Source organism: Cimex lectularius, unplaced genomic scaffold (assembly GCF_000648675.2).
Source record: "Cimex lectularius strain Harlan isolate CLEC.00 unplaced genomic scaffold, Clec_2.1 scaffold168, whole genome shotgun sequence".
In the NCBI taxonomy this organism is placed as follows: Eukaryota; Metazoa; Arthropoda; class Insecta; order Hemiptera; family Cimicidae; genus Cimex; species Cimex lectularius.
In genome coordinates, this window is record NW_019392902.1 from 308,712 (window position 1) to 320,714 (window position 12,003).

Consider the following 12,003-nt stretch of genomic DNA (forward strand, 5'->3'; position numbering starts at 1 on the left):
CGGGGAACACAGGAACAGCGAGTTCGGCCAAATAATACGAGAACTACCTTTAATGGTTGCCGAGAGAAACACGATACACCGGCTGCCATTCTATCCTTGTAATTGTTGTTCAATTAAAAGGTGAACAAAACGAGCGGAATTATTTTCCTTATTTCACCTCGAACTTTTTTTAGGCGTACTCACGTTTGTTTTGAGCAACTCGCCACACCAACAGATCGCAAAAGGTACGATGGTGGTGCAAAGGAGAAAAGGAATGAAGAACCCTTGTTTCGGATCTGTCAGAGGTCTCTGTAATAAAATATTATGATTAATTGAAATTCATTTGTAATATTTAACATTATTCCAATGTCTATCTCAACATGTACGTCAAAATTATTCCATGCTGCACAATAATGAATCAGTATAAACTGACCAAAGCGAAGTATCATAACAGTGCGCACTTACATTCGCCGCGCAACAATTTTTTAGGCAACCGCAATATCGTGTAAAACGTACGAACGGCTTAACGACCCACTATCAATTGGGTGTCATGCATGAGGGGTCAGAACCGTTTTACAATACTGACAAAAATTCAGTGATGTGCAGTGTGTGCGGTTTCACTAGTTGATAGTGTATCAAATTGTTTGACTCAAATGCTTTTTATATGGACATATTATTAGGAAATTTTCTTTTTGAGACTAGGTTTGCAGGTGTAAAGATCCGTAAATTTTATGTAAAAATTGACATCGCTGAGCATATTACATTTGGCTTTTTATTCTCTTTGTTAAAATGTTCTTGTAAAACTAAGACTCAACGGCATATTTAAGATCAATTTCACTCTTCATCTGTCTATTTTTCTTTCTTTCTGTTCATTGCTTTATCTATCTACATGTTTTTCCCTTAATCCCTCTCACTCGCTCTCTCTCTCTCAAAACTCAAAAGAGTCTGCATAAATTGTTTAAAGGTCAACGAGACCCTAACTTTGCATGATTAACTAAGACATTTAATCTCTCTCTCCACCTCTCTCTCACTCACTCACTCTCTCTCTCACTCTCCCTCTCCGATCTTTATATTTCCAAATACTTCGTTTATCGATTTCACCAATCTGAAAATAATTTTATATTCCAAAAGAACGATCATATTTGTTCATATCAATGAATGGAGAGATAACCTCATGATGGTCATATGGCTGTCAATGATATTTCTCATTTTATCTTTCAAATCAACCTGAATATCATCGACTTTGCAATCTTTAACAAGGTTCACAAGATCGATTTCAAGGATCTTCATCAACGCACTGGTGTGGAGTACCAAGCCACAGAATGTCATATAGTTGAATGTGAAAATAATAACTCCGTACAATGTCGTGAATATCTGTAATGGTTTCATCCCATTAGTCAAACGTTGTTGGAACTTTTCCTTATTTTCATCACGACCTGATAGCAAAAACCTGCAATGAAACCTGTGCTTGTGCTGGTGTCGAATGGAAACCATTGCCGCAGAGGCAGACCGCCTTCTGGATTGAAATATCTCGTTATAGCACTGTTTAACAGAGCAGCGAAGACGCATACGCCAAAATTGACAAGAAAAAACTTCTGAATCTTTTCAACTTGTTGACGGCTTTCGGTGAGAATGGCGTTCTTCCATTTGACTGATTTTTCCTTAACAACTCGATCCTGAAATTATGAAATTTTCGAAAATACTGAATAGATATCATGTCGTTATTACAGGTGATATTTTATTTTAAGATTAACCATTGTAGCTTGCAAACCAAGTTTTTCGGGTAAGATTAACCTCAAGAGAATACGATTTTAAATTTACAAATTTTTTGTAACATTAAGCTGTTTTTTTACCATCAATAAGTAATGAGAAAGAAATCAGGAAGATAAACTTACAATTTTGTCATATGAAATAATAAAAATAGTATATATGTTTGCACCATTGGGGCAAAACTGGATAATTCAAATGTTGACAAAATTAGATAAGTGCATATTCCAGTGATTTTTAACACACAAAATTCACAAACAGTTTAATTGATAAAGTCAAGAAAAAAACCTTATACTGTAGGAAAAGTGTTTTGATATTTTATGAACGAACTTTTTTTTGAGCCAGAATTGCACAGATACGTTGAAGATGGTCAAACGCTAAAACGCGACTGATTAAGTGCACTTACGTTAACAAGGCGGTAAGTAGAAATGATTAGGTCTTCCTTGATAAATATAGAAATGATTTTCGTAGCAGAGTTGAAAATAATGATTGCCGTGACGAGGGATTCCGTGCTGTATATCAGCCCTTCGGAAAAAACCGCTTCCAATAAAAGCTGCACCGGCGTGATGCATACGACTAACATGCTTACGAAAGTCTTCAACCAGGCTTGGAAATTTCTTGACTTCGACCTCATGCTGAAGCCCGTCATGTAGAATAATTTCTCCTGCTCGGAAAAGAAGCCGTCGTCGAAGAGCTGAGCCATATTTCTGCCTCGAAATACACTCGGGGATTATTGCATAATTCCTTAGATGAACTCATGGGGGTGGGAAAACATTTAATTAAACCCCTTCAATGTCAGAAAGTTAGCGATTCTGGGATGAACAGGGTAGTTGCAAACTTTTTTTGCCAGCTAGCTAATTATATCATTTATTATGTGCTTGGGCCTTTTTGAAAAATATATCGGCCAATGTGGTCATTGATTAAATAATCTAAATGCAAAATTACAAAAGAATTTATTAGCGATTTACCTTTTTTTTTGTTCACTATTCTTGTTATGCTGGAGTAGACTGTTATTAGTTCCTTATTAAAGAAGGAAGTGAAGTTTTGGTTTATATAAAATAATTTATGATAGATATTAATCCCGAATAATAAAAATATATTTAAACAAAGTTTATTCAAGCAGAAAGTGATTCTGAGCTTATAGCAGCCAAGTAAAAACAAGGAAAACGTCAAATGCGTCTTGCAACATTTTATTCTTCGACCCGGATAACTTGTGGGAAAAGTTTTCAAATTCCGAAGACCCTGATTAAAACCATTATCCAAAGTAATCCCTGGTCTTTCGTATTTCTACAGGCGGGATGTGTTTTGGTTTTATCTCGAGACAGTATTTTAAAAGTCAGTTTTCCCCCTTCGGATTCTTATCTCTCATCTACCCCTTTGCAAATGGCCGTTTCGCCTTTTTTCTTGATGTCTTTTATTATTTTCTCTCTGATCCAATGAATTATTCCTCTTTAGAAACCCTTTGTCCGATTCAAAGGGATGATCTGATGATTTATTAATTGGGTGTTGATTTGACGAAATGGAAAAAAGTCTTCTTTTTTCTTGTAGTAGACATTTTATATTCTCAAAATCCAAAGTTTACGACTGTTCATAATGGAAAAAAATAAAATTCACTTAACAAACACTCAAATATTAAAAAAATAAATTTAAAAAATGAACTGTTCAGATATTCATCGAAATTTGTTTTCACTGAAATTTTCACGGGTTATATTTAAATGAATACTTCAAGGTAAAATTTGTTACAGTTCGTTAGGATTTTCATCCACGACATTAAAAATGAATGCCAGTGTAAACAGTGCCGATGCATACGACCGACGATAAGAGAGGAATTTTATTTAATAATATATAACGCAAATAGTTTATTGAAACGTATAATCCGCCAGAGAAAATTGCATGAAAACCGTATAAAACTCCTGTGTGGTTATTTATATATATTTAGAAAAAAAGCTTAACCCTTCAGTGCTTTATTTGTATAAAATATTCCAGTGATATTTTCATCTCTGTAATTTCTTTCTCTTTCTTTCTCGTACTGTCATCTACATTATTTTCAAAATATTTTTGGAACAATCCATTAACACTATTTAACAACTTAAATTTGAACTTGAACCGGCACAGGTTCAACATGAGTTCACCGACTCGCAGACCAAAACCCATAATCAAAAGCATAAACTTTAGTCAGAAACTTAGGTTACTTGTAAAACCTTGTCTTCTTTAGTGATTTTATATGGGGTTTGCTGTTGGTTAAAAAAATAACTCCTTATCAGTTTTCATATTGTTTTTGGACAGCTGTAAATTGGAGAAAGTTTTGACCATTACTGACCCTGGTGTAATTTTCGATAATAAATGTTCCTTTATTACCTCATATTGATTTCATTATTTCTCGGTCTTTCAAAAATTTGGCTTTTCTTATGAGAAATGTTCAGGACTTAGGAATATTTCTGCCATTAAATGCCTCTACTTCGGCCTATTGAGGCTTGGTGGATTGTGCCTTGGTTTGGTATTCTTGGGCTCGTGGTCAAGTCCGTATCCAATGTGCCCAGCGTTGATTCTTGATATTGTTTGTATTTCATGTAAAATGGGTCTCAATGGGTCGAATCCAGTATGAGCTCTCGTTGGATACATGCGGTCTCTTTTCATTGGAAGTTCGATCCATCGTGTTGGGTCTATGTAACTGTTTCTTTGCCTGCACTGAAAAATCATCAACCATTTTATCCAAATATTCACCGGACAGTGTACGCTAGGTATGGAAGTCTCATTCATCTTCAGGGAAGTTATAATGAGATTTGTAGTAAGTGTGACATAGAAATATTCGGGTTGATTATTTATTTTAAAAGGAATTGTGTATATTTCAAATGTAAATAATCATAAATAGTATAATACATAATTGTCTTCACTATTTGGGATAATTCCTGTAATTGATCGTAAAGAATAAAAAGACAAATGATTCACACAGGCTTTCCAATAGCTCGGTCCATTGGTGTAAACGAATTTAAGGAGGATTAACACTTTATGAGATACGAAGGACTTTAAATAATAAAGTTATGAATTAACGTGAAAACTGACCTCCTTAGCTACAACGGAGAATTACACTTTTAACAATAAAGATCTTTCATTCCAATTTAACATGGATTCATTTACCTCCCGAAGTATTGACGTCTGTTCACAGGACATCCATATATATGCCACAACACGTATAAAATTTATGTGGTCATACGTTATAATTCAAATCTTGCAATTGTACATGCAATTCTAATTACATGACCCTTGCTGAATGCTATCATCATCAATAAATATGTAGGTCAAATTAATTAATTCTATAACATGTATCAACAGTATAGTAACTCAGTTAACTTAAGGTTTATTCAACTGGATGCAAATCCAGGTGAAAATCATTATCCAAAGCGTTTCGCTTTTAAAATTGATAAACATAAAATATCTTCCAGAGGATGAAAATTATTGAAAAACGAGAGTTGGCTTTGTGTCCCTGGGACACGCTGATAAATATGTATAGTGGGATGTCTTGTTAGGTCGAAGACCGGGAGGGCATAGTGTATTCAAATGAGACCTCACTTACCAATCAATTCGCCCGTCCCTGTCGGTATAATTTTTTCCTTGTTATCTCTTGATAAAGGGCCTAGCACTAATGAAATCCCAGTGCCACGTGACTGGAATCACCGCGGAAATTAAAAGCCTGCATTTCATCGCAAACAATTCGATCCATATGGCCGAGCCATACTAGGATGCTGTAAGAAGAGTAAGAAATATAATAATGTTCCGATTGAAAAGTTAAAAAAATTAAACCGGCCACATTCATTCATACTTCAAAAAGTGTAATACGACTTTTAAAAAAATCAGCACTAATGCATGTTTTATTTCAAACAAATGACCTCCAGTGCATGTTTTTAAGTTGAAAAATATCTTGAAACTAAATAGTCAATAAAAAGTAGTCGTTAGTAAAATCTCATTTAAACTGAGATCATTTTGAAAATATTTGGATTTGTCAATAAAATATCACGTTTTCTCTCGGCACTCAGCAATGCGCGTGCTTACAGCAAATTATATATTTTTATTGTAATATACAATATTTGATTGCATTTGTACGAGGCCTGGTAATAATACACACATGGTCATCAACTACTATTTTATTATACTATGTTACATATTCCCGGAATCATATTAAAAAACCAATAATTAAATTATCAATCATTCCCTCAATACGAAAGATCCCAGGGTTAAGACATCAAAGACGTTTAAGACGTATCTCTATCTCCTCTCTCTCTCTCTCTCTCTATTTTTTTTCTTTCACTGCCTCCCTATTTTTCTCTCTTTCTTTCTATTACTTTTCCTTTCTTTTTCTCTCTCTTCGTCTCATTCTTCCTCTCACAAGTTATGTTTATCCACCCGTCTGTCTGCTTGTTTCTCTACCTCCTTTTCTTCACTCTCCCGCTCTCCTAATCTATCTATCTAACTTTCTGTCTATATCTATCTATCCATCTTTTTATCTATCTATTTACCTATCAACCTGTCTATCTATCAGTTTTGTGTCCTCTCATTCTCTCTCTCCTCTCTCTCTCTCTCTATATATATATATATATATATATATCCAACTATCTCTCTCTCTGTCAGCATGTCTGTTTCTCTTTCTTGCTCTCTCACTCTCTCTCTATATGTCTCTCTATCTCTTTTATTTATTTTTCTGTCTATTTCACACCCTCTTTTTTTCTCCCCCAAATTTCACTTACCCTTTAACATACTCAACAAGATAACAATGACATAATATCAATATGTTTACACAGTTAATAGATGATTTACGACTAAGGATTTATACTAATTATTAAGCTAAATGTACAAGTAAAAACTTTAAATCACATTGTCTTGTCGGAATATATACAGTATAATAAATCTCAGTCGGATTGTAATTACTTGGTCAATGTAATTTTAGTGTATTTATGTGAGTTGATATTTATTTAGCTAAGCATGGGCGAACTTTATTACGACGTGAATATGATTATGTTGATATCATTATTATTCGTGCTTTTAAATAGGTTGTTAACTAAATTGATACACAGCTTTATTTCTATTGATGTAACGTAAAAACAAACTAAATTCTGATTGTAAGAATTTTATCCCAGTCTTAGATAACCAGAATGATGTAAATAAAAGTTAAATAATTGCTTAGGAAAATGTCAATTTTGGAAAAGAGCGATTATTTGTTTTAATTGAAGGAACAGTTAGGTGTATTACTGTTATTTATTTTATTGTTATTTTTTTGGGCGATATTCAAATGATATATCCACGTCGCTGTGAATATATTTGTATATTTTCATTTTAAACGTCGCTCTTGAGGGGGGTTATCAATGTAAATTGACGGTTTTACGATTGTAACGAGCCTCCCGGCCGCCATTAGTCGGCTCTCTCGGAACATTGGACAAATTTAGAGTTATTTACTACCGACTGCATTGTCATCAATAACCGCCGGCTCAATTAGTCGGCGGGGCACGCACCTGATAGTTGTATTATTGGAAATGTTTGCCTAACCAGGACATACTGGCGGATTTTGGCATGCAATTCTACCCAACCCCAAGGGTAAATCAGGTTCCTCCTCTAATCATGACTACGACGAGGGACATTCTAGTAATAATAACTGACTGCTATTTGTTGACCCGAGTCAATAATTGTGTTCTGAAAGTCGTTCGACATTTTAAAAATCAAAAAAATCAAGGGTTGATCGTCTATCTAATTATTTTATATTCAATTGATCTATTATGTTTTTTTAGAACAATACTGCATTACATGGAGCTCACTGAATGAATCTGATACATAATATGTGAACTATCACTTTGGTATTTTTTAATAATGCAAAATATATCTGTTGTTGATAGTTTCTAGCAATTGTACTCTCTTTTGTTTTAGAGGTATGGTGATGATGCTGATGGAACGCTAGGAAGAGAAGGTATTAGGTGCAAAGCATGCAACTTTGTGTCTTACGGTGTCTTCCTAGTCACTTCAGTCGTCGAATTGGATTAAAGACTGGTCAGGGAGTCGGCTGTGCCGGATACATGGAGTTTCCTCTTCCAACCGCAATCAGTTATGCTGTTACGCTGGCCAATTGACCACCGCCGTATCAGTTGAGTTGAGTGAGTGAGTGAGTGAGTGAGTGAGTGAGTGAGAGAGGGAGAGAGAAGAGAGAGAGAGAGAGAGAGAGAGAGAGAGAGAGAGAGAGACTGCAGAGCTCAAAACTTTTTAGATTTTGAGTCAACTATGTACCAATTCTCATTCGTTATTTAATTGAAAAATCATTGAATATAGTAGCTTCTGTTCGCCATGGAATAGCTGAATTTATTTGTTGGACCTCAGGTTATTCCTTTGCTCAAGCATTTCACGCTATTTTTCAATTACTGTTGGCATTTTATTTTATCGTCACTTCAAGTAAGGCTGGCTTTATCGTCATCGCTGCAGTAATTTAAATTATTGTTTGTTAAAATCTTTGTAAAGTCTCGCTTTTTCGTCATTTATTTTATTTATTTTATTAAAGTGTCGAATAAATAANTATATATTAAATTGTCAGTTTATATTCATTTAGTTTTTAAAGGTCCTAATTCTAGAATAATGAAAAACCAATGTTTTTTTAAATCTTTGGGAAAATTAGCATAAATATTAATATGCGAGCTATTTGCATTTTTAGGAATAAGAAAACACTTAAAAATACAATTTTTATATACATTAAATAACACAATAAATGTAATCTTATAATCTTATATAATATTTTATCAATTCTAGCTTTTCAATGTCAACACTTCTCCAGTTTACTCCAAATCTATAAAGCAATGAATAGAAAATAAGATCTGGCGTTTCGATTTTTATATACAAACAATACGGTACAATTTATAACCCGTATCATTTTGTATCATAATTTTAATGTTAGATGAAATTTATGAACCCAAAAAAAAATTAAAAATTTAAGAAACCGACCTTTTTAATCGTACAAAACTTGATAATCGAGAGCAATGCAAGTGATGATTTTCAAATTGACGAAACATCGCAATATTTTACATGAAATAATATTAATCAGTATTATGCGGACTAATATAACTGATTTATCCGGTGAAAAAAAAATAATAGAACTAAATGCATTTCGAGAATCGTATTACTTTCTAAGATTATGATTTACATGAGGAAAACTGCATCTTATCTGATATTTTGATAAATTTGGAAATTTCAACCAAATCTATGGATGTTTGTTTTTCTTTTCGAGAAAAGAAAGTTTATCACATGTACAATTTCACTGAAATTGGCTATTTCGTAATTTAGCTAGACATTCATTAATGTATGGCAAATATTTTAATGCACCTGTTAAAGTGCGAAAAGAAAACTATTTTTCGACGAAGAATAATTTAGATCTATCAGATGCCCTTTTAAAAGTACTTTATACTTGAATGTCAGATGTCGTGTACCAACAAACTCTTTAGTGTCTACAAACGACCGCGATTAAAAAAATGATTCTTACTGATGTGATCATATCACGTTTGATTTGCGTTTTGTCAATTACACCATAGTGATCTTCCCGATAATTTTTAACTTTAATCAATGGGCATTTTAATATTACTATTATGTACATAGAATATGTACGTTACGGTTAAGAGTTGGACTAGAAGGCATTTGAAAAAGTCTAAGTGGGACATTGCACAAAATAGACTGGTTCACACTGACTTAAGTTTAGTTAAGACACTCTGAAGTTTTAGTGAGGAATGATGGGAGTGGAATTTAAAATACCGCAGTGTCACCCCTACTGTGTTTAATGGTATATAGTTAGTGTAAGAAGTGGATGAATATATTTATTGTAGTACATGTATTTATTAGCGAGAATGGACTTCCACCGAAAACGTTACAGGGATTTCGAACTCTCTAAACAGCGCGCAATGGTGTTACTGGAATAAGAAAACAGAGATATAAAAAAAGTGTTTTTGTTGAATTCGTATTTATCGCTTACCAGAATTAATTCATACTAAAGTTATGAAAGAGCTTGAAATTCATATTTAAAAGTGCTCAAACCAAATCCGAATTGGTTTTTCAAAAATAATTTTATTTTTTAATTAATTTACTTGTCATTTTATACGTTTATTGTCATTATATACGATTGTGCACATTATTTTAAAAATGGATTTTCTCAGCTCCTAGGGCCTATTGGCTAAACGCTTCTAACGCTTCGTCTCTATTAATTTTCGACCTAGTATCATCAAATAACGTTTCAGTGATCCCACGAACGTAGCCTCCCTTTTGAACATTGCTTTGTGTGATATTGTACACACTACAAGAAATTATTGGCAACACAAAAAGAACAAATATAGATCTAATGTTTATGTTTTCTTTAGTTTCATGCTTCTATAGCGATAAGAATAGTTTGTCATCGTTTTTAATTTCAAGCAGATTAATTAAAATAAGAATTTACAAACGTTTTTACATAAAGAAGACACAGTAGCGTAAATAAATGCAAGATTTATTGTCTGCCTATCTCTAAAAGTTCAAGTTTTGTTTCCAAAATGGAGCGATAATCCGGGAACAGGATCGAACCCATTAACATTGATACATTAAAGTTGTGCGGTTTGAACTGAGGTGTTTTCAGTTTAGTTCGCCTTTAAATAATTTAACCTGGGTTGAAACTAAAGTTGGCGTCTCCTGAAATATTTCTACAATTACGTTGGCGGGGGAGCAACTGCGAATGGACTTCGGCCTCCGTTTATTAATGAAGCCCATCCTTGAACATGGACTGATTAGAAATTGAAACCATTAAGGATTCGCGAGGAATAAACATCGATTCCATTAAACTGGTCAAGCTAATCTGTCTAAGTAAACCACCTCAGGTTGTATTCCCAGCGGAATCGCGATTAGCCTAGAACAGACAGATATTTATCTAACTTCCTTCGGTACAACCCTTACATATAATAAATAAATATTCTTCTCTCACATTCTAACTCTCACGCTCCTTACTTTAAGTTTGGAGGCCCTAGAAATGCAAAGGAGAGGAAAAGGACCCTAATCAGAAGAGGTGAATTCGCCATGTTTTTTGTTGGAGACCCTCCAGAGCCCCTTGTTCTCCCAATGACTCTTTGTCAACATCCCTCCGAACTCAACTCGTGCTCGACTCGTTCCACCTTCTAATTAGATCCCGACTAATTAGTAAGTTATAAATTATTATTTGTCACGCCTCTTTTGACTCTGGACTGATAGGATAAGGAAGGTCTGGGTATTTAAATTTTTATATTGTAAATAATCTAAATCTAACCTTTATCGATTTCTTTTAAACAAGTTACGATTTACCTAAGCATTACGCGATATATACAATAATAAAATTAAATGTTATTTCGCGTCACATATACAAAAATAGATGGACAATAGTCAAGGCGTTAAAACTAGACAAAAATGTAGTAAAATGCCGCCAACCACACATTTCTATCTCAACCCATTCCTGACATATGCCGTTTTAAAGTTTTTTTCGAGAAAGCCACGTTTTTTGTAAGAAAATTTTTCTCAATTTTCTCTACTAATTTGTGCTGTGATGGCGGCCTGAAAAAGAAACTTGCCAACAATGAAAATGAATTAGCCTCAGAAAATTTAACACTGATTCCAAAAATGTCGCCAAATGTGGGGGAAAAGTGTAAAAATAGATATAATTGTGCTTTTATCTAAAAAACAAAAAACAAAAAAAAGTGGTTTTCTCTGGAAAAACACCTTTAAAATGACCTTTGTGTAGAACGAGTTGAGTTTTCCGACATTTATCTACATTTTTGTAACACTCCCCCATATACATAATGTAATGTGGTACCTTTTTATTATAAACTAAAAACAAAAATTTATTACAATCTACGATTTTAACCAATTTGTTATACAGTAATATGTGAGAGTTCCAATTTCAAATTGATGGAAAACAACCAAACAACAATTCCATAATGTAGTTTTTATGTTTACTTTTCGTTAACAACGTGGGATCGAAAATCGCAGTTTTCGAAATTGTTTCGACTGTCCGTTTCTTACATTTGCGAGATTCGATTTCCAATCTTGCAATTTTCTATCTTAAATAATTTAAGAATTAAATGAAAATGGTCTTAACACGACTTAAAGCGCCTTTGTACGAGTCAAAAAAATTAATAGGTAAAAAATCAGTTGTTATTTAACCTTTACAATCGTTATGTTGCCCTTTTGTAATATCAGCGATGCATATCTATTCAATGGCTCCAGATAAATATTTATCAGTTTTGA

At 33.6% G+C, this 12,003-nt stretch overlaps 1 protein-coding gene across 1 annotated transcript; it reads right to left on the minus strand.

The window, feature by feature from the left end:
• Window positions 1-1,026: 1,026 nt before the first annotated feature.
• LOC106673979 lies at window positions 1,027-2,559 on the minus strand. Its single transcript, XM_014406390.2, has 4 exons — window positions 2,153-2,559; window positions 1,416-1,655; window positions 1,151-1,353; window positions 1,027-1,084 (listed from the first exon to the last, which is right to left on the minus strand). Exons 1-4 carry the CDS (start codon window positions 2,447-2,449, stop codon window positions 1,027-1,029), a joined length of 798 nt encoding a protein of 265 aa, XP_014261876.1. The 5' UTR covers window positions 2,450-2,559.
• Between the last annotated feature and the right edge of the window lie 9,444 nt (window positions 2,560-12,003).

What these genes read in the sequence shown, in the direction of transcription:
- LOC106673979 (XM_014406390.2), bottom strand. Translation starts at nt 2,449, where the DNA reads ATGGCTCAGCTCTTCGACGACGGCTTCTTTTCCGAGCAGGAGAAATTA. An exon ending in CTACTTACCGCCTTGTTAAC is followed by an intron (nt 1,656 to 2,152) that starts GTAAGTGCACTT and finishes TCATAATTTCAG; the next exon opens with GATCGAGTTGTTAAGGAAAA. An exon ending in AGCCATATGACCATCATGAG is followed by an intron (nt 1,085 to 1,150) that starts GTTATCTCTCCA and finishes AATTATTTTCAG; the next exon opens with ATTGGTGAAATCGATAAACG.